The 22,586-nt window shown below is 40.8% G+C and overlaps 1 protein-coding gene across 1 annotated transcript in view; it reads left to right on the plus strand.

Moving 5' to 3' along the window:
* The window catches only part of LOC104840016 (chromosome unknown open reading frame, human C1orf21), a 78,157-nt gene that overhangs the window by 8,687 nt on the left and 46,884 nt on the right, over positions 1–22,586 (plus strand). The window contains exon 2 of the mRNA XM_010580690.1: positions 17,772–17,866. Coding sequence (XP_010578992.1) covers positions 17,772–17,866 — 95 coding nt within the window. The remainder of the gene's footprint in view (positions 1–17,771; positions 17,867–22,586) is intronic.

The raw sequence follows: 22,586 nt of genomic DNA on the forward strand, positions 1-22,586 counted from the left end.
AGTGCTGGTCTGGTGGTCCTTAGGGATGAGATCCAAGTCAGTGGAAAGGTGCCTGTAGGCTCCAGGAAGATCCCTTACCACTTTTAACAAGATTGGTTTTCAACATCTAGTTTCACTGATCCAGCAGTGAAGAAAACTAGTTCAGAAGTGATGGTAGAGTAGCTCTTTAAATACCTGGGTGTTGGAAAATTGCTTAGTTGTAAATCGTTTCGGGGCAGTAGAGCAACAGCAGTTGAAGGCGTTCCTCCGTCAGGTGTAGTAATCCCTGTGCAATGCAACTCTAGTGATAGCGGTGGGATTCCCATTCAGGGAGAGTTAAAGAGCTTGTCCCCACCCTGCAGTGCTGTATACACTATGATGACTAAACTCTGTTTTGATAGCACTCTGGAGTCTATCAGGACTGGGCACGACTGAGCTAGCAATTATCTGAACATGGATAAAGACTTGTTATACTTCCCTGTTGCTATCTTCATCTCTCACGCAGCAGTTGCCACCTCTCTCATACCATGGACCTTATAGTTACAGAAGCTTTTTGTTCATTTTAAGTCAAAATACAAAAAAAGGAGAAGAAAATGCTGACCCTTGGAAGCTCATCACATCCACCACTTGTGAGCAAGCCTGTGCTAGGTAGCAGATCTACTGAGCAGATGCACAGAAACAAATGGCTTGTCCTTACACGCTGGAGGACTGTTCTCAGTCATTGGCAGAGTAAGGTTGTGCATTGCTACGCCCTCAGCTACATTGCTCCTGCTTTGGGGAGGCATTGCATTTATATCAATTGAGTGGATGATTTGCCAGATAAAGCCTTCCCGTTCTTAGTCATGACTTCTCCTGGCAGGAAGCAAAAAATGAGCAATAAAGAAAAATAGTGCATATTTGGAGTTCTGTTTCCTATTATTTTAGTTCTTTAATTTGAAAAAAATCAGAAAGACCCTAAATGAGATTACTTTCCCAAATGGATAGCAGATCTTTGCCATATAAATGTTGCTGAGGTTCTCCTACCTGTAAGCAGAGAACAAGTGACTAAATTTAACAAAACAAATTCTTATTTTTTGTTGCTGCTTTTCGAGATTGTTGTATCCAGTGACTAAGCTGGTATAGTACTGTATGGCCCTTAACTTAAAAAATAATCCCTGTAGTTTTTGTTTGCTATCTAGCCAGGAGTTGCAAAGCGCCTTTCTTCTTTGCAGCTCTTTTACCTTAGTATACAGTTCGATATCAAACATTTAACTTAAGCATTTAACTTAGCTTTGGAATGGTTGAAAATGTGTGTGGATAATTTTGCAATAGGAAAACTGAAGAAAGAGAAGATGACTCCTGCATATTTTTTTTTCTGAGACCATAATTTTATACATTTTTCTCTTGTGTAGGAATGAATTTGAAATTGCTTGACACCTTGAAGAGAGTTGGACTTAAAGCAGAGCAGGTGTCCATAAATTAACTAGATAGCCTTCAGACTCTATAGTTACCTTCTTCTGGCGGTTAATCGTCTTGCAATGTTTACAACCCTTTGTCATGGTATTAGGTGAGGGAATTATTCCACAAAGTCATTCTACTTAGTGTAAGTGCACTGTGTTTATACAGATGTTCTCTGGTACAGGTACTGTTTGTTATCTGCTTTGCAGCGATGCCTGGGTTTCCAGCCTGGTGTCTGCTGGGTTTGGCATGGTACACACGCAGTCAGACTTGGCACCTTTAGTGGGGATTTATAGTATAAAGAAAGAAGGTGAACCAAGGTGGAGAAACAGTTGTTATCCCCATTTTGGAGGGAGAAATTAATCACAGGCAGGTCATAACTTCCCTGCTTCTTAGTTTAATGTAAGCTTTCACCTTTTGAAATCTGCCTGTCAGCGTCAGAGCACCTGAAGGAGATGTACCAGAGGATGGGGGGCTTTGAGGGCACCCCCAAGTCTCTGCAAGCAGTTGATATGTGGAGAGAGTTAACGTAGTTTTATTCTGGGGAATGACCCTTCCCACAAGCTGTTTAGCTTCATGAAGAGTATAGTCAAAGTTGAATACAAATAAAGTGCATGAGGTATGCATTTCACAATTGCATTAGTGTACTATAAATAGGGGCATACATCTGCCTTTGGTATTTGCTAGAAAGAAGCCAGGATGTATTTTCTGGCAGCCTTGGTGCTGGAGGAAATCCGTTTATTTTATGGTACAGACAAACTTTTTTTTTTTTACTTAATCTTTTACAGACAAAATCCTTGGCATTCATTGCCTACCTCTAGGTGCAAACGAGGAGAAATCATGGTAAAAATGCCACATTCTTTCAATTACTGCAGTGTTCCTTTTGACATTTTCCAAGTCTTGTATTACTTGGCCACAAAGTAAAACAAACAAACAAACAAAAACACCCAACCCCAAAGACTGAAATTTGGCCATGAAATCCTCAGTCTGGGGGATAATTCTCTGATTCCCCAGGTAAGCCTTGTGAAGCTGCATGGATGCGTATTCATTTCAGCAGCACAAGGCTGTAATTTTATAGTAGGAGTGTCTACTGGTAGAAATACCTGTCAAATACAAGGAAAAGATACCTGACCGGTAAGTATTTGTGTACCCTCACATGCACAGCTAAAGATGCCTTTACAGGTTAGTTGCTGTGAAACTAGTTTCTAAAAAGCTGCCGAAATACCTCGTTGTCCTATGTGCTTGGACTACAGCGCAACATCCGTGTGCTAATGTAGGAGGCATTTTTCCATTGGGTACTTCTCCAAAACACTGAGACATAATGGGTATTTTAAATAAATCCTATAACACAGAAGTCGCGTGTTGTCCTGGTCCGAGGCCCAAGACTGACAGTGTTCTGTCTTGAGCTTGCACCCCCAAAAATTGGAAAATTTGGAAATGTTGAGAGCTGCCTCATGGACTTATAAAAAACAAAGCCTGGCTTCTGCTGAGTGGGTGTAATTGTGCCCTGCCACACGCCTTTTCTTCTTATCTGTATGGGGGGGGGGCTTTGGCAAAAAGGATCAGGTTTAGGGTGCTCTCAAATTATATATTTCCTTTCTGTTCTTGTAACGTGAGTGTTGCAAGGGGCTGTTCAGGCGATAGAGGTGCGGAGCACTACGTGTTCTCCAATACTGGGAAATAGCATGAAGTCTCCTTTGTCTCAGGATTTATGGTTTCAGGAATGATCTTGGTCTATTCAAAGGGAAAAAAGGGGGTGTAGGGTTTTTTTCATGAAAGTCTCCTAAATTGTTTTAATGGTTGTATTTATTAAAATTACATACATTTTATTCCCTGTACTTTGTCATCAAGTATATATCGAATTTGTAACTCTAGGAACTGGGTGGATCTTGAGATCTTCTTAGGCTGTAAGTGCTCATTAATATAAGTGCTCTAAGCACACATTTCTTATTTTGATTTTATTTTTTTTTTAGCCATTATTAAAAACTTCCTTTTCTCACATACTGATATTTTGCTTTCTTTTTAAAAGTGTTGCCCAAAGGAAAGGGGAGGAGGCATGGAAAGTCACTAGCTTTTTAAATTTTTTTTCTTTCCTTTTCTACCCAGTCATCTTTGCACTTCCAGCATATCCTAAATGTGCGTGTTCATGTATTATTTGCACGGAGTGGTTTTGATGTGGTTGCAAGACAGCAGGCAGCAAATGGGGACGAGTACTTCTAGTCTCATAAACAGGTTATGTTTGTGATGACAGCAGGGACAAGGGAGAAGATTGTTAATGATACGAGACGGCATGGAAGAGCACTGCCTACATGCTGCAGAGAATTGGGGAGTTAATTTGTGGCTTGGCATATATGGTGAGATGGAGATATTAAACCAGACATCTCCTGTGAGTGGACAGGGCTGTGAGCCAGGCAATCCCTTGCTACCCTTGTTGCTCTGGTTCCAGGAATTTCTTAGGGTGTTCTCATCGTTACTGTTGATTGCTTGAACGATATGCCTCCATTGGTGCATGTGGGTGGTAAGTGTTTGCTTTCGGGGCTTTAGATAAAGCTTTTGCAACATGGATGCTGCTCAGGGAAGTAGGCATCTTTCAGAGATAAGAAATTAACTCTGAACATTGTAACCAGAGTAAAATATTAATCTTTCCTATGGGCTAATTTTGTAGCTCTTCGGATGGCCTGTAAGTAAAGTAATATAATTAACTTTTGTATCTTTTGCATCTGGAAATGTGTGCTGTATTTTATAAATCAAGTTTTCATTAGTCCGCCCCTCCCCTCTTCATTTACAGAACTACTAGCAATGAGGGGACATTTGTGATTATCATGAATCTCCAGTACGTTACTGGTCCTGGATAATTATTCTGTCCCTTTCATAATGCAATTAATAAAAATGAAATAGCTGTTGATTTACAAATATTCTTTGAGGTACATGAGCAGTGAAAATTTGATAGACTAATATTAATAGAAGAAAGGTACTATGCCAGAAAGGTTGTGAAAATCCATTTTGAGTCAGATGTTGCAGGGCACCAATCTCATTTAATATTGAGACTGATTGAGAATGGCATTAATTCTTAAGTAAAGAGGAATCAGCTTTTTTATTGATAAGGAAACTGAAGACATCTTGTCATGTATTTGCAATAATAGGAATTTGGGGGGTGTGGAGTGATAATGACTCTTTTTCTTTCGGGGAACTCTTGGGGCAGCTCAGTTCAGGTGAGCTTTTGGTGTCTAGAGCAATTGGTCAATACGTTAGTGGGGCTGTAAGGAACAGGACCTTCATTGCTGTACAAGGGATGGTTACAGTAATGGTCAGTTAGGTATTTTTTCTGGAATCTGAAGAGTCCCGGACAGGTTCTATGCTAAAATAATAAATGTTTTGCAGTGGAGTACGTAGACAGATGCCGGCTGGGTGAGAGTCAGCAGAGATTGGGAGTTTCATTAATGATGTTGAAAAACCTGAAAAGAATTAAATATTTAGTGCTTAGTGGTGGGGTTTTTTTCCCTTTCTAAGGGAGAATTTAAAAATGGAGCAGTAAAATGGAGTTGAAGTAGCTTTTCTGACCTGGCTGTGCTGTGCTGTCTAGATTGGCCAAGGTGACAACTTTTGGGTTGGTATCAAGACAGTTTCCAGGATGTGACCTGGAGGAGAGGGAGGATGGCGCCTGTCTCTCCTCCTCAGCCGAGGAGGACTTACCATCACTGCCTACAAGCTTGCTAGGTTTTTGCCACCTAGCTGGATCGTAGGAGAAGGTTTAGCCCTTCTTGTGTTGTGGTTTATGTTACATTTGCAGGTTTGCTCCCTTGCCGTTCCTCTTCTCTCTTGTCTCTCCCTTCCACAGCGAAGAGGTTTATGGCAGCGAAGCCAATTCTTCAAGCTTTGCTATTGCAGTTTCTGAGTGGCAAAAAGTGTTTTCTTCAAGGCAGGGTCACACAGTTTTGTTTAAAAATAAGTTTGTGGTGTTCAAATGTAGTAAGCGATTGGAAGTGCTGAACTTCCAGCTCCCTCAAGATGCAGGGAGGCCTGTGTGGGGCTGGCCCCGTCATGGTCTGGGGATGCTGGGGCAGGATTGTGCAACCTCAATCCAAAAACCTACCTGATGTCTTCTTACAAACAGCAATATTTTCAAGGCAGAGACCCTTTGTTTTCCTCCTGTCTGTTCCTTTAATTATTCTCTCTGCTGTTTGTTTCCTCTCCTGCTTTCATTTCTCAATTTGATCTTTTTAGTGGGCTAGATAATTACATTTGCTGAGTATCCTTCCTGCTGAGCACCGTGGCTGTAATCTCCTCCACCTGAGAAATGGTTTCCTTTGAACAACCTGGTGTCTGGCTCAAAGTTATGTGTTAATTAAAAAAAAAAAAAAGGGTAAAAAAAAGTGTGTGTGTGTATATGTATATATATAGAGAGAGAGTTACATAGTTTCAGCAAGCAAAAATCTGGGTAGCTGAAAGATAGTTATGAGTGCACACCACCAGCACTGTTTTTTGGCTTCTTAATTACAGATGAGTGCATGAAAGTCTCTAATTATACAATCACGTGGCTGTTTTTTCAATACCATCTTATATATGGAGTTTCCTCAGATCTTATATATGAATGGGTGTCTAAAAGATCTGGAGATTGTATCATTAAAGACAGTACAAGCAAGGCAGAAATTGTGTGTTTAGCAGTAACTGGGTTTTAGGATGTTGAGATTGTATTTTTAAGTCTTTTTCTGAGGTAATGAAATGGCCTCCAAGGTTGTGGTACGTTTCCCCATGACTGAACCAGCCGCTGGCAGTGTGTACCTGGCTGGAGGGTTTTGTTGGTGGAGTTGGCCAGAGGGTCCCTGACCTTCTTGTCAGGAAGCCATGATGGACCAGAGCAGCAGCAGAGCATTGCCTTCCTTCATGGGTCCAGGGGCTTTTAAGATTTCTGATCCTCCCCCTACCCCACGCACACACATCCGTGAGCCCTCTTGTCCTCAAGAACTGTTTTTCAAGTGTTTTTTGGTACTCAGTGTCTTCCACTTGTTCATGCATCTTCCCATGCTTCTCCTCACTTAAAGAGGAGCATGGAGGAAGTCTGACCTAGAGCAGGAGAGGATTTAGGTTTTACCCTGATCAGTGAACTGTCCTCCTGCCTCAGTCTGTAGACCCAGGGGGGATGGCCTGCGTGCAAGGAAGCCAGTTGTGCAAACCATCGTGAGTTGTCTTTTTTTTCTTCCACATAGTGTTAATAGAGATTGCATATGAAGCAGGAATCTATGGAAAAAATACTTCCCACAAAACAACTCTATTGATTGCACACCAATATGTATGTGTGTGTATATATATATATATATATTGGATTTTTTTTCCCCCTGCCAAAGTTCTCCTCTGATCTACCTACCACCAAGGTAGACCTAGCAGATAGACTGTAGTGGGCCTGTGCCCCTGGTGCAAGGTTAATTAACATGATCCTTTATGCATAATGTGATAGAAAATGATATGTACAGCTATAGTTTTCACAGTACTTAGACTATGTGACAGTCCAAACGTAGAGTAGCCTTGGGAACTTTTTGGCCAAGAAGAAACCAAGTAGTAGAAGGAACCAAGTAATGACCTCTTTGATACAGCTGCACATCTCCTGTGTACAGTGGTGTGTCTCTGCAAGTTGGGTACCAAATTAAAAAATTAAACCTATGGACACAAGGGAGTTAAATTATGGCTTCATCATTATCTGGCACTTTATTAGATCAGAAGGAAAAGAAATCAGAAAACCCAAGGTACATAAACTGAGGCACTTGATGAGCAGCAGCATCTCAGGTGTTGGAATGACACCTTCTTCCACAGGCAGAAGTCAGGCTGGGCCTTTGGCGGGAGAGGACAGAGATGCCCAAAGGATCGAGAGCTGCAAGCAGTTTGCAGCACTGGAAACTTCTGACAGCATTAATGAAGGATGAGTTAATATGGCAATATGAGGTTTTGTGCTTCTACAGCAGCAAAGATCGAGATGATGTCCATGAAAGTTACTGGAGCTGTGTTCCTGTCAAACCTGTTGGCCTCAGGGGAACACTTGAAAGCTCTCATGACTTGGGCCTGGAAAAGGGTAGTCTGATAAAATAGAAGGGAATTTGCTAAAATTTTTCAAGTAAGCATCATCCTTGAGGGAATTAATGTTTCATAAAGCACTGGATGTGACATAGGGCTGTAGGAGGAACTGCTTGATAGTTTAGAAAAGAGCTACCCCTGTCTTGCCTAGCTTTAGGGCAAGTGTCCTTACAATACTGCCGAAGTCCTCCACATGGGGTCTGTTTTTTATTATGCTGAATGTCTCGATCTCCTTTTTTCCCCTAAAAAAACAACCCTAGCAGTCACATCTGCCTTGTGCTGAAGCAGTAGGTAGCATTCCTTAGGCACGTGTTAGGATTGTGTAGAAAGAAGAAAAAATACTTGAGGGTGGTCTTTCCTGATGTGCTGCAATCTGTGTAGTACATTTAGATATTTAAACAGCTTTTCTGTCAGATGATTTATATTTTGTTGGCAGAATTGGTGTGTTGTTTGTGCACCTGTTTTCTGTTTAATATCTGGTGGCGTCCACTGCCTCAGCTTCCAGCAGCGGCTGTATTTTGGATTGGATTAAGGTGAGGTAACTTCATTTGGGAAATGTGAATGAGCATTTTCAGATAGACGTTTGAGAAAAATGGCTTGGCTTATTTCCTAAGCTGTTTTTTCTATTTAGTTCATGTTAGTAAAAACAACATAATCACTAGGATCTAGAATTGTCTGTGAATTGATAGCTTTGAGGGTTGATGAAGGAAGACAATGGGCTGCTCACCAAAGCTGGTTGATCTCCAATGAAATTTCACTCTCAACCCATATCCAGGTGGATTGGAAATCCACTCCCACAGCTGCAAATCTCAGCAATTAAGTCATAATCGAAACAACCATGTAGAATCAAAAGAACCATGTAGATGCTACTTTCTTTGAGTGCTTGAAGTTGGAGCTAAGAAGATAACTTAGATGTTCTCCATTACCTACTATTTAGTTGGAGAAACAGGATTTTTGCAACTTCTTTCTCTAACTGTTGACTTTTTTTTGACTCTTTGACATTGCTTCTGCTGGTATCCAGGCAGCTGATACCCACATATAGTAACAGAGCTGGAATAATCTGAGTAGCTCATCTCATCCCTCCTGTGCTCCACAACACTATGGACTTTAACCTGTGGCACTTGAGGCTGATGACTGTGATGATGGAAACTGCAACCACCCAAGCGATCTAATTCTAATTCTACTCCTTGACTGTCCATGCGGTTAAAGATTTTTCCTGATGTCTGGCCTGGCTCTTTCAAGAGTTAAGCCCACCACTGCTCATGTCCTACCAGTGTAGCTGTGGAGCTCAGAGTATTCCTCCTTTGCAATGGCACTGTAGATGATGTTTGGCACGTTTTGTGTTTAGCATCTAAGTGGCTCACTTGCTGTTATATGTTTCAGTTAAATTGCATCAAAATCTCTTAGGATTTTTAAGAAATATTTTTTAGAAAGAGCGATTTGGTCCCTTATCTAAATACAGCTTTTAGCTTTCAAGTCTTTGAGAGCAGAGAGCACGTGAATCTTTGATCCATGGCATTCCTCGTGGTCACAGCAGTAGGAGCACTTTCCATATCTGGCAGAAGTAAGTATGGTACAGAAAAATTTGTTAAACAAAAAGTTCATATTTTACAGAATAGACATGTGTTTTATTATGGATGAAGGATAAATCTTGGCATGTCCTTCAATAGAAAGGAAAGAGATACTAAAGAAAAATATGGAACACAGGAAGATGCAGATGTGGTTAGAAACTTTCTTCTTGGTGGTGTGACTGAAGTACCACTTACCTCCTGTCTGATACTTGATACGTCACTAAAAATAGAGAAGAGAGGCTCATCCATTGTCCCTGTTGATGACAGCAAAGCCAAATCTGTTTGTCCTTAGATGTCTGAAATGGGAATGCAATGTAAATCAGCATTTTATTTATTTATTTATTTAATTTTTTAGAGACTTGTTGTTTAACAGAAGATTTCTCCAAAAGTCACAGTGGGTCCAGATATATTTGATGGAGTTACGCTTTTTTCTGGTGTTGTTTTTCTTTAACTGAGCCAGAAATAGTGACATTACCGATGTTGCTGTGGTAATGGCACTTATAGTGATGTCTGGAAGCACTGAAGAAATTTTTCTCATAGGAATAACCACAGTTTTCTTTTTTCCCCATATCTAGTAATTGTTTCAATATTATAAGTTGATATGCTCATTTATCACTGAAATCATTATTAATGAGTGCACTTTTTCATTGTCACATTGCCATGGCAACCGAGTGACATGTTTGAGTAGAATTATCTGTTTCCAGATGGAGATCTTCATTCATAAGATTTGCCTACTGAGAATTTTTGCAGCATATTCAACTTAAAAATTCTTCCTCCCTTGCCCTTCCAAAGAGTTTTGTGCTAGAGGCGTTACTGCTTTCTGGTTTATATCCTGTGATGGATTTTGTGGTGGGTGTTATACTCAACAATATTTCTGTCTTTTATCTGTGGTTGACTTATGTTGTTTTTCTTTCAGTCCAATTGGGCTGCTTTTCTTCAACTCAGTATTTGCTGTGGCAGTCCTGTAAACCCATTCCTCCTCCATTTGTGTTGTTGGAAATCTTCTCTTTTTATATAATATACCACACAATGGAAGACAATACTTGGTTTTTACTTTTACATGTGAAAGGAACATAAAGATGTATTTCTCGTTATATATGATATACCACACACTGAGTGATAATGTCCTAAAATTTTTATCATATTCACTACTCAATTTTTAGTTTTGCACAGGAAAGCAGCATAAAGATGTTTCACTTTTGGTTTTGATGTAAGACTGTATTTAGGAAAAAGAAAAAAGATATTACTCTTTAGCAAGGTAGAGCAAGGTAAATATGCATAGAACTTTGTATAATTTCCTTTATCCTGAACTTCTTACAGTTTTAAAGGTCTTGTTGACTGTCAGACTTAATTAGGTCCTATTTGATCTCAGTCGGATTCAGGATTTCTCTGGGTTCGTTTCTGATCGCTCAGACCAAAATATCTCAAAAAGCTGTATTTACTTTAGTAGAAATCAGAATGTAAAAATCAAAAGGTGAATTTAGTATCATTTACTTTTTCAATTCCAACTCTTACCTTATGAGGCAAAACCTGGTTAGCAGTTTTTTGCAAATACCTAAAGGTGTTACCTTTAGGGAAGGCATCAAAGGCCCATTCCTCCAACCTGTCTTTAATCTAATTTTCATATTCACTTAGTCATTAATGACCATACACCCCACGACATAATTCATGGTCTGTCTGTTGCTTAAACACACATTCTTCTGCATTTGCAGTGCTTTCGTCCTGACAGTAACTTTAGAACAAGAACAATCTCATAAATAGCTCAGAATTTGTGGTTTCTGAACACCCTATCTTATATATATACACCATATCTATAAAAGATAAATGTTATCTTCACCTAGTCAAAAAAGTCTATATGTAGTTGTGTCTTCCCAATAACAATATAGTGCAAGACCTGTCTTCTGCAAATAATTATTTGAATTTAATTGCTATATTTAGTGTATTTGAAATAAGGACTATTGTCTTATCTGTGAAGAGCAAGGTGTTACGCATCAGACTCATTTCTTCTCCGTTACGCCAACTAGCAGTGTCCTCCACAGCTAAGCTGCTCGCTACCACCTTCTCCTCCTTTGCACCCTTTGGTTGCCCTTTTGGTTGACTGCTCATTGCAGTCAACAGTCTTGGCTGGGAACGTGCTAAATATTGACTGGTCCCATTGCTTTCAGGAATTGTTCTGCATTTCTCATGTCAGGTCTCCACTTGAACAGACTTGTGACAGGCCCATAAAAATGAAGAGATTTTACAGCTTAGCTTGATCCAGGGGAAAAAAAAAAAAAAAGGGAGTTCATCGTGAATGTGAAGGGTAAAATTTGTGTCATTGAGTACTGTAAATGCTAGAGGGAGACCTGTGAGCAAAATTTAGTGTTTCTCCTCAGATAGAAGGAAGGTTGCAAGTATAAATATCAACATTTTATCTGTGATTCAGGCAGTTACTTATATTTAAGCAACCTAGTTAAATGACCATTGAAATTAGTTACAGGTGGGGTTTTTCCTCAGTGCCTTGGCTAGTTCAGAAAGTGGATGTTTCCAGGTATGCCTCCTCGTACCTGGGAAACTGTAGGGCTTGTAGTCAGCTGGATATTCCTCCTTTTTCCTTCTGTGGCAGTATAATTACTTAGCTGGTTTTTTCCTCCTTTGAAAGTGAAATCATATCTATTTACCTGCTTCCAGCAAGTGACTACTCAATATGAGCTAATGTTCCCAATATGTTGTATTTTGCACCCTATTTTAAGGAAAATATTTTGTCTATGATAGGAAATTATGAGAGCTTATGAGTAATAGTGTTGCTTCAAACTTAACATCACTGATCCAGTCCCTTCATCTCTATGTGTAGCTGATAAAACAGTTGTTCATGGCTCAGTCCTCTCTTCTGCTCCCATTAACTGAAATTAGGTTTGTCGCTTTCCACAGGTCAGTGCTGTGTTTGCCTGTTTGTCTGATGATGGTGCATGCACCACTTGCTCAAAACATGGGCGTAGCTAGGAGTTGCTAGCTGCTTGGCACTCCTGTCTGTTAATCATTTATTTAGGGACTGAAGACTGGGTGTTGGCCACTCAGCCTGCTTCTTTCTTAATGTGTCTCATCCCCAAGAGGTAGTCTCTTGGCCTTTAAGGCAGGTTGTCAGTTTTAGGTTGTGTCAAATTTACATTGCTTTTTGCAATACAAGTAGAGATTTCTCATGCCGAAACACACACCATATAATAGAGCCATGAGACTATTAATTTTGTAAGACACTTTCTATTAAAAGAGTAATTCTACTAACATCTACAGAAGCAGGCATCTTCTACTTTGGCCTCTTGAATTTCTTTTATCTGTACTCTCCTAATGAGAAGGTGGATTTCTCTGAAGTAAGACTTGCTAGTTGGTGTAGTGTATTCAATTTGTCCTGAAAATGTAATGAAAAATGACTGGTTTATATTTGGAAACTTTCTTGCTGCTGCATGTCTCAGGCATGAATTGTCCAGGTGTCTGCACTTTTCCTGCAGTTGGTAGGATGGCGGGAAGAGTAATGCCAACTGTGCTATGCTGCACAGATCATTGAATAGTTATTGTATTCATAAGCAAAGTACTGGGGGGAAGCAGATTTACTAACACTGTTGTAAATATCTGTGGATATTACACAAGAAATCTGTTTAAAGCTCTTTGCCACCATTTCAAGGCTGCTTGATGCATCTGGCAAACGATGCATCATTTGAAGGATCTGTGCCCATGTTAAATGTGAATTTAAAATTATATTTTTGAGAACTTTTGTTGATGATGTTCTCTAAAAAGACTCGTGTGGAGCTGAAGCTGGAAAGGAAGCGCGGCCTAGAAATTCGCATAACCACGAAGAGTGGGAACAGGCTGCCTGGGCAGCTCAAGTATTCCTTAATTGTCCTATGTCCACATCATAATCCTTACCCTCACCTGGCCTGACTCTGTCCACAGGTTCTCTAATATCTATTCTCTTTATGAATCCTGCACAATTCAGGGAGATCTCCACTGAGGTTAATAGCAAGAGGAGGTCTAAAGAAAACGTTGGACCAATACTGGTTGAAGATGGTCACCTGACTAATAGGCATGAAGAAAAAGCAGAGGCACTGAATGCATTTTTTGCCTCAGTCTTTAATAATGCTGATAGACCTTGGGCTGCCCGGTCCTCTGACTTGGAGGACCACAAGTGTGGGAACAGTGACTTTCCATTTGTGGACACTGAAGTTGTAAGAGGCCAGCTGTATCAGCTGAACGTTCACAAGTCCGTGGGGCCTGATGGGATTCACCCCAGAGTACTGAAGGAGCTAGCGGATGTTACGGCAGGACCCCTCTCGATCATTGTCCAAAGGTCTCGGGAGCCTGGGGAGGTCCCTGCTGACTGGAAGGTAGCCAGTGTTACTCCGGTCTACAAAAAGGGCGTGAGGGAAGACCCAGGGAACTACAGACCTGTTAGTCTAACCTCAGTTACCTCAGTTCCTGGAAAAATTATGGAGAAGATTATACTGGGTACTATTGAAAGGCATGTAAAGAATAATGCAATCATTGGGCACAGTCGACATGGGTTCCCAAATGGAAAGTCCTGTTTAATTAATTTGATATCCTTTTATGATAAGGTCACCCACCCAGTGGATAAGGGAGGGCGGTAGATGTAGTTTTTCTGGATTTTAGTAAGGCCCTCACAGCATCCTTCTGGACAAGTTGTCCAGCTGTGGGATGAGCAGGTTCACGGTGCGCTGGGTGAAGAACTGGCTGAAGGGCAGAGCTCAAAGGGTTGTAGTGAATGGGGCTACATCTGGCTGGCGACTGGTCACCAGCGGTGCTCCTCAGGGCTCAGTGCTAGGGCCAGTGCTGTTCAATATGGTTATCAGTGATCTGGATGCAGGAGTTGAATGCACCATTAGGGTGTTTGCTGATGACAGCAAACTGGGAGGTGCTGTTGACTGTCTTGAGGGACAGGAGGCCTTGCAGAGGGATCTAGATAGATTGGAGCATTGGGCTGTGGTTAATGGGATGAAATTTAACAAGTCCAAATGCCGGATTCTGCACCTGGGATGGAGTACTGCTGGGCACAAGTATAAACTGGGAGAGGAGTGGCTGGCGAGCAGCCCTGCAGAAAGGGATCTGGAGGTGCTGGTGGGCAGCAGGCTCAATAGGAGCCAGCAGTGTGCCGGGGCAGCCCAGAGGGCAAACCGCATCAAACACAGCATAACCAGTTGGTCAAGAGAGGGGATTATCCTGCTGTATTCAGCATTGGTGTGGCCTCACCTGGAGCACTGTGTGTGCAGTTCTGGGCCCCACCGTTTAAGAAGGATGTGAAGGTCCTGGAATGTGTCCAGAGGAAGGCAGCCAAGCTGGTGACAGGGCTGGAAGGCATGTCCTGTGAGGAGCGGCTGAGGACTCTGGGTTTGTGTAGCTTGGAGAAAAGGAGGCTGAGGGGCGACCTCATTGCTCTCTACAGCTTCTTGAGGAGGGGAAGTGGAGAGGGAGGTGCTGAGCTCTTCTCCCTGGGATCCAGGGACAGGACGCATAGGAATGGTTCAAAGTTGCACCAGGGGAGGTTTAGACTGGACATGAGGAAGCATTTCTTTACCGAGAGGGTGGTCAAACCCTGGAACAGGCTTCCTAGAGAGGTGGTGATGCCCCAAGCCTGTCAGTGTTTAAGAGGCATTTGGTCGATGCCCTTAACAACGTGCTTTAACTTTTGGTCAGCCCTGAATTGGTCAGGCAGTCGGACTAGATGACCATTGTAGGTCCCTTCCAACTGAAATAGTTCGGTTCTGTTCTATTTTATTCACCTGGTAAAAGTAGCATAAATTTGTAAGTAGTAATGGTGCAATAATTACAAGAGTGTTGTCATGATGGTGATGATAAAGACTGGGAAGCCAGGACCAGCGAGTCCTTAGCTCATACACTCAAACACCAATGCTTGACAGCATTCTCTTACAATCAGTTACAGAAGAAATACAGAATTAAGTTTCCAACTAAACTCCTCCTTCCCTTCTTGCCTCCATGCTATCGAACTGTATCAAACTTTCATATATAAATCTCATTATCAGTCATGGGCTCATCAGTGTGCTGGTCCACTTGCTACAAGATATGATGTCTTCCAAGGAAGCATCCCTTACATGCAGTCTGCATAGGATGGTTTGCTGTGCGGGTGTGCACTCAGTGTTCAGTCACAATTAATCTCTTGGAATAAGCAGGAGACACGTTTCAGAGGTTATTTTTGCCACTGAACATCAGGACCTCCAAACCTTACTCATTTTTTACAAGGCTGGGTTGAACATGTCTCTCTTCTAGTTAATGTGGACCAGCTGTGGGTTGTGCAAAGTTCCTTTGTGCTATTTTCGCTTTCTCATCTGTTTTCCTGTTCAAATCCCTACATACCACCGTGGGAGTTTTATGCTTTTTCTGCATATGGGTTTTATTGCTAATCACAACAGAGATCATTGAAGGAGTGAGAAAAATGTAAGTTAGATGCTGCAGTCAATCAAGTACTTCTAATTCTCAGGCTTTATTGTGTTCAGCCTTTTTGGTTTTATGAATTGTCACCTCCAGATTACCTAAATTCCATTTAAAAAAGAGAAAAGAAATTTAGAGAAGTTGTTCTCATTTACCAGTCTAATAATATTGTCTTAAATTCTTCATCTGTTTTGAGCCTCTGCACCTGAGATGCTGCTATTTGATAAATTCACGGTTTTATTTAAACTCTATAATAAAAAAAGCATATAAGTATGGACTAGGCAAAATGTGAAACCATGTTATATTTTTTTTAAAAAAGATTGGTTTTCAAAGTTAAGCTTATTTAACTTATACACTCTGTGGTTAACAGTTTTCAGAAAACTAAGCTTCCTTCTAAATAATTTTGATTTTTTTTTTAACAATACAGTAACCCAGAATAATCCATTTGTGTTTTCTTTTTCCCTTAGCAAGTGAAATAAATTGCTTGAAAACCCAATGAAAAAGAATAAAGTTTGTGTGGTTTCTTTTAATTTGCCCAGGTTTTGTCTTTTATTCCCAGTGTACTGTGTCTCATTTAATTTTGTATTAACATTTTCAACTTTCATGGGGTAAAGTTTCTCTTCTGCATTATATATCGTGGCTGGAGGAGTGTGGGTACAAAACTCTTGGTGTTTTTCTGATAGATTCGTGTGCTACAAAGGTAACCAGAGCAAAAAGCTGTAATAGGGGCTGAGAAAAGGCAGTGTTGGTACTGTAAGCACTCTTTTCCTGAGCTAGAAAGAATAATCACCAAATCCCTTATTGTCCTACCAAAGGAAAAAAACCCTTTATTTAGGCTGTTTACTGTGGGATAGCACATGTATGTTAGATAATATTTCTGTACTGGCACTGGGAATTTATTATTTGAAGAGCTGAAACACCTGGTTGATAAATATTAAGGGCAAACCAGGAATCTTACTTTTCTTATTACTTACTTTCACGCTGGATTTCTATCTGGGTAACATTCATGTGCAGGAAAAATGGTGTCATGGTTTAACCTCAACCAGCAACTAAACACCGCACAGCCACTTACTCACTTTCCCCCCCCACGCAGTGGGATGGGGGAGAGAATTGGAGAAAAAAAGTAAAGCTCCTGGGTTGAGATAAGAACAGTTTAACAAGACAGAAAGGAAGAAAATAATAATGATAATAATAAAAAAATGACAATACTAATAAAAGGATTGGAATATACAAAGCAAGTGATGCACAGTGCCACTCACCGACCGATGCCCAGTTAGTTCCTGAGCAGCGATTGCCCCAGCCAGCTCCCCCCCAGTTTATATACTGGGCATGACATCACATGGTCTGGAATACCCCTCTGGCCAGTTGGGGTCAGCTGCCCTGGCTGTGTCCCCTCCCAACTTCATGTGCCCCTCCACCCTTCTCGCTGGCTGGGCATGAGAAGCTGAAAAAATCCTTGACTTAGTATAAACGCTACTTAGCAACAACTGAAAACATCAGTGTGTTATCAACATTCTTCTCATCCTAAATCCAAGACATAACACTATACCAGCTACTAGACAGAAACTTAACTCTATCCCAGCTGAAACCAGGACAAATGGTCGGGGGGTTAGGAGTGGGGAGAGGAAGATGGTTCAGCATGGAACCTTTTCTCCGGAAATTGTTATATGACTGTGCATTGTGTACTTTTTGCTTTAGCTCAGTTAAAATAGTGCAGGAAAAAATGAAATTAAAAAAAAACAACAGTGGCTTTTGGTGTGGGGTTTTTTTTTTTTCTAGCTCTTTACTTAAATTTTAAATAGCCTCCATCAGCATTGCTTTTCAGAGGAGGTTTTTTCAATGCAAGGAACATCCATGAGCAGACTCTTCTCTGTAGTAACTACTGTACATTGCTTGTTTGCCCACTGATAATAAAAATCCAGGGAGGATGCAGGAGCAAAGAAATTGTTTGTATTGAACATATTATACAGAAAACTAGGGATCTGGGGGAGAGTACGTACTGAACATTCCCCGTTTGTGGTGCCATGACTATACTAGACCAGAGAGCTACTGAAAAATTTCTGGAAGCCAGAACTGGAAATTCTTACTGAAGCTTCAGTCAGGAAAAACTTCCTTGGTGTCAGTCACATTTAAGCTTTTGAAACTATATACATGTAATTTTTAGCTGCTTTGCTTAATTAGGGTCTTTTCTAGTCAGCTGTTTTGGTTTTAGTTTGGTTTTTTCCCCAGCTGTTGAACTACACTGGTTCAAAATTTTTTTCTTTTTTTTTTCTTGGTGCTCAGATGAGTATAGGATCAAACCAGTGGAAGAGGTCAAATACATGAAAAATGGGGGAGAAGATGATCAGAAAATAGCAGCCAGGAACCAAGAAAACTTGGTAAGGATTGAACTTATCGCTTATCTAATGAAATAACATGGCTCTGCTTTTGTAATGAAATATGCAACGTGCAGCACATTCAAGCTACAGCTTACACACAGCAAGAGGATTTTCTCCAAAATGTCATAACTCGCTGTGAAGCTTGCATAGAAGGTGCAAAATACGACTTTTTCCTGCTTGATTTTCTGAATTAGGCTCCACTTGATCTTGGAGCAAGTGCTTCCACAATTATGCTTGCTCACCTCCTTTGCAGATCCGAATATACGCGCTTTGAAATGTATGTGTCTATATTGCAAACGAGTTGGTAGTAAAACAGCAGTGCACTGCCATTGAGAAAATGACCTACTTATTTAGTTATTATTTGCTCTGTGCTTCCTGGTTTTACATATTTTAAAATTCACAGGGAAGGTAGTTTGGAATAGAAAAAGCAGTATATTCATAACACAGCAGTTGCAAGAATCTTTTTGTGTGTGTTTCTTTTTCCCTGATTTGAGTACTTTGCCAGCTCATACTTCCGCTTACGGGAAGGAAATCTCAGGTAAAGTCTTAGTACTACTTGAAATAACTAGGATGCTGTTGAAGCAGCTTAAAAATCACAGCTGAGTCATTCTGGCCTTTCTGAGAAGTCATTTCTTCTCTTCTGAAGCTGAAGGAATGTTTTGTAATTGGCTGACTGGGGCTTTGTGCAGTTTAACTTTTTGAAGACATCCCACAATAATAATAGTTGGGTGCAAAATTTCACATCTGGCTCCACTCATTGATCGCAGCTTTCCTTCACATAGGATTGTTTGGTTTTTTCCCCTCCATCAGTAAGACTGGGGGAACTTCATCATCAGAGTTCAGTGGAAACATAACCATTATCACCAGCTGAGGATTTGCCTTTTGCCGTCATTGGGCAGCTCTACAAAAATCCACTGTTTGAGATTTTTTTTCTTTTCCTTAAGATGTAAGTGAGCTCCAGGCAACCTGGATACTTTATATTCCATCTTCTAGACACGCATACTTGTATTGCACAACTACACGTCCATTCCTGTAGTAAATAGCAGAGTTTATTTTGCTGGCCTAAACCTCATTGCTCAAGTGGAGGTTGAGCAGCAGGCAACATGATTTCTGCTTTGGTCTTCAGGTTAGGTATTTGCCGCCTGCGATTTTGCACTGCTGATGCTCCAGTGGAAAGCGCAACTTCAGTTTGCAGCAGGGTTTGGGGGTTTTTTAGTGCCTCAGAAACATTGCTGAGAATATCACCTTTTCTAGCAGCATCCACAGTGCATTCAGCTTTATCACCAGTGAAAGCACCTTTCTTCTGAACTGGAAAAAGTGTGACTGAAAGAATTTTTTTGCTCATTTTAGAGACCCCAGTGCTTTGTTCATAAACAGAGAAAAAGGAAGAATGAGCACAATCGTCAGGTTTTTTTTCATAAAAAATGGAAAACTCTAGCAGGTTAAATTTTAAACTAGCCTTCAGCTGTAGTTAAAATTAGAATATTTGCAGAAGGTAACAAGCCACTTGATTGACAATGAGGAATAGTTCAGGAAAGCTTACGTGTGCTGAGGTGACACAGTCGCTGGAGTTGTATTCAAAACTAAATAGAGGTATTTTGCACTTTTGTTAGTTCCTGCTTTCTTGTAGCACTTAAGTGTTAGCCTGATTAAATTCAGGAAGAGACGTTTCTACAGCACAGTGCTTATTATTTTATTATTGATGGGTCACATTTGATGGGAGCAGTGGGTTTGTTGGAAGACATAACTTAATATGGAGTTGGAGGGCTGGTATAGCTCTCTTCTCTGTCACATCTATCAGGAGAAAAAAGACAATAACATAAAAGTCTTCAATCAGGATGTATATACTTTAAAACAAAAACCATCTTGCACACCAAAAAGGCTTTATTTTCCTTTGCCTCATCTTACTATAAGTAGATTACATTGTCTGTAATGTATGCAGCTTTTTAATCCTGGGAATTGTCAAGTGCTCGTCACTCCTGGATTTTTTAAAGGGGTTTCAATGTTCAAGTTCTCCTTAGTAAACATATTTTAGTTCACTGCTTAGGAGATGGGTTAAGCTACCCATCACTCAGGCTTTAGTTTTCTTAACATGTGAAAAGTTGGCAAGCGCTTACGTAATCCCGTCTTCTCATCAGCCATTTCCAGGCAACAGAAATTTTATTAACAAGAAAAGGCGGTGGGAGAATTGACCAGCCCTTTTCCCTCCTCTCTTGTTTCTTAATCCCGTGTTTCTTTATTGTCACAGGGCTGCTAATTCACATCTCCTTCAGAAACATGGCCCAGATGAGATGTATAACCTGAATGTCTTTATAGTCTGTTCCTTGGGAACTGTTCTGGTATGGGTTATTTTATCCTCTGATACTTGTGCTTGAATTACGTTATTCAGATGCCACCGAATTTTGGGGTCCCATTATCATCACTGTTACTTTTTTAAGATATTTTGAAGTCTCACTTAAAAAAAAAAATCTCTGCTCAAGTGAAAATAAAACGGCTTCACTTGTAACTTAAGCTCTTTGATGTCGTGCCATCTCTGCCTTTGGTGTTGCAATTTTTCTGAGTCCGGGGAAAAAAAAAAGGTCATGCAAGTAGATAAAGAGAATGGGAGGACATGGCAGACACGAGGCAAATTGTCGTTTTGTATTGGGGTCCTGTGGTCAGGGTCCCAGGCTTTTATTCTGTTTAAGGAGAGAGCTGGGGAAGGGCTGGTACAAGTGTGGGTATCTGTGGGAGAGATGAGGCTCCGTCAGTGAATCACCATCTTCTCAGCTTCAACCTGAGGCATAAGCAGGGCTCTAAACTTGAGCAAGGCTGACATTGTAAAGCAGAAATACTCCCAAGATGTATTGACAATGGGAATGGCTGTGCTAGGGCTGTGTGCCAGGTGAAACAAAAGATGCTCCGTGTGAAGACATTTTCTGGCAGAATCAAAGGCCTCCTTGAATTGAAATGTAGGCTCTTGACAAGGCGGTGCGGGGGGGGTGAAAGGAAGAAAAGATTAAAAAGCCAAGCTTGTTTCAAACTCTGGCGAAGTCACTTACTGTTTTCCTGCCGTTCCTTTGTATCCATCAGCCTGATTCACTTCTTTACGCAGGTTGTTCCTCCAGTTCTCCACTTGCTGCTGGGATCTCTTTGGTCCTGGTTTCATTCCTGGTACCTCTGGCTCCTGGCACCTTCCTGAGCATCCTGCCTGGGATCTCCATCCTCAAAATGAAGCCAGACACATTGCACTTTGTGGGGAAGAGTCTTGAGCTGACAGTCACACATCCCTGTAGCCTGCAGAGAGGAATGGGATGTAGCAGGATTAGGTGCTGGAGACCTGGGATTACACTGCATGTTGGCACTCTGCACCACACACTTTAATAGCTGCTCAGCTAAAACAGGGATGTTTGGAGTCAAATCTGTAAAGAACTAGTAGACAGATGAAAGAAAGAAGTAATTTGTGCTATATACTATATACATTTTTTAATCACAAGTGTTGGACTATATATATATAAGAAAACATGGAAATTGTGCTAACTTTCAAATGAAGTGTGATTGCACATAGAAGGTCACGAGTGTATTATTATTCCTGGAGGTAAATAAGCAACTGTGATGGTTATTTGTGCATTCAGAAGCAGAAGGCCTGGCTGTGATGGTTTATCGGGGGCCTGGTTGGTGTGGCTGGGAAGGCAGGAGGGCTGGTTTTGCCCCCGGCAGGCTAGGCTCAGGCAGGGTTGTTGGCTCAGACACAGCCAAGACGGTGCTGTCTCCACGTACAGCTTGGTGCCAGCATGCCAAGTGAGGCGATGAACCCCCATGTGTCAAAACTAAACCTCAACTCCCTGTGGATCGACAGCAGCTCAGCAAAACCCCACTGGAGCAGAGGTGAGCTCTCCCCCATCTTTTGGGGGGGACTCTGGGTTGTTTAAAGGTTTTATGATAAGCCTTCTCCAAAACAAAGAGAGTTTTACCAACTTTGAGTTTACCACAAAAGCTAATCATGGCTAATCACATACGTCACATACCTGGTTTTGTTACTTTGGAAAGCTAAGATGCTAAAAATCAGGAATTATTAGTATTTTAAAAGGCTAATTCTACTCTAAAACATACCTGCTACAAACAGGTATCACCAGAATAAATAACACATTTTACTGTTTCTAAAGATCTATTAATTTTGTGTTTGGAAAGGACTCACTGTTTAGCTCTACACCATCATGTTAAATATACAGAGTACAATCATAACAGCCTATTTAACATTCATAATAGGACGAATTTAATTGTCCTCATTTCCATACTCCTGCAGCACTAATGGCTTTCCATTGTAAAATTTCATTGCCAGAAAAGGTAAAATAAGGAGTGTTGTATTCGTGCAGCTTAGCGTTGCTTTGGCAAACTTGATGACCTGTATCAGTTTTCCTCTGAGATGGTTTGTAATAGTACAGATACCTCTGAAAGTATCAAATACCTAAAGCTATATATTTTTTTGTGTTAGGTGGTTAACTTGATATTTATTGCAGTTCAGTTTTTAGATGTTTTTGTAACTTCTACTAATAGAAATCTTTTTCTGGTCTGCATTAGCACAAAAGGCTACTTAATGGGATTTTTATTCTTTGTTATCCAAACCCTCCAAACAGTTGGGCATAATCCCCTGTTTTGTCCTGAAGCTCCATAGTGAAATTGCATGTTAGAGCTTGAGATTCCTGCTGGAGTTGGAAGAAGATTGCCTCTCCATTGCTCT

The sequence above is a fragment of the Haliaeetus leucocephalus genome, unplaced genomic scaffold, assembly GCF_000737465.1.
Source record: "Haliaeetus leucocephalus isolate CR32 unplaced genomic scaffold, Haliaeetus_leucocephalus-4.0 Scaffold730, whole genome shotgun sequence".
Lineage (NCBI taxonomy): Eukaryota > Metazoa > Chordata > Aves > Accipitriformes > Accipitridae > Haliaeetus > Haliaeetus leucocephalus.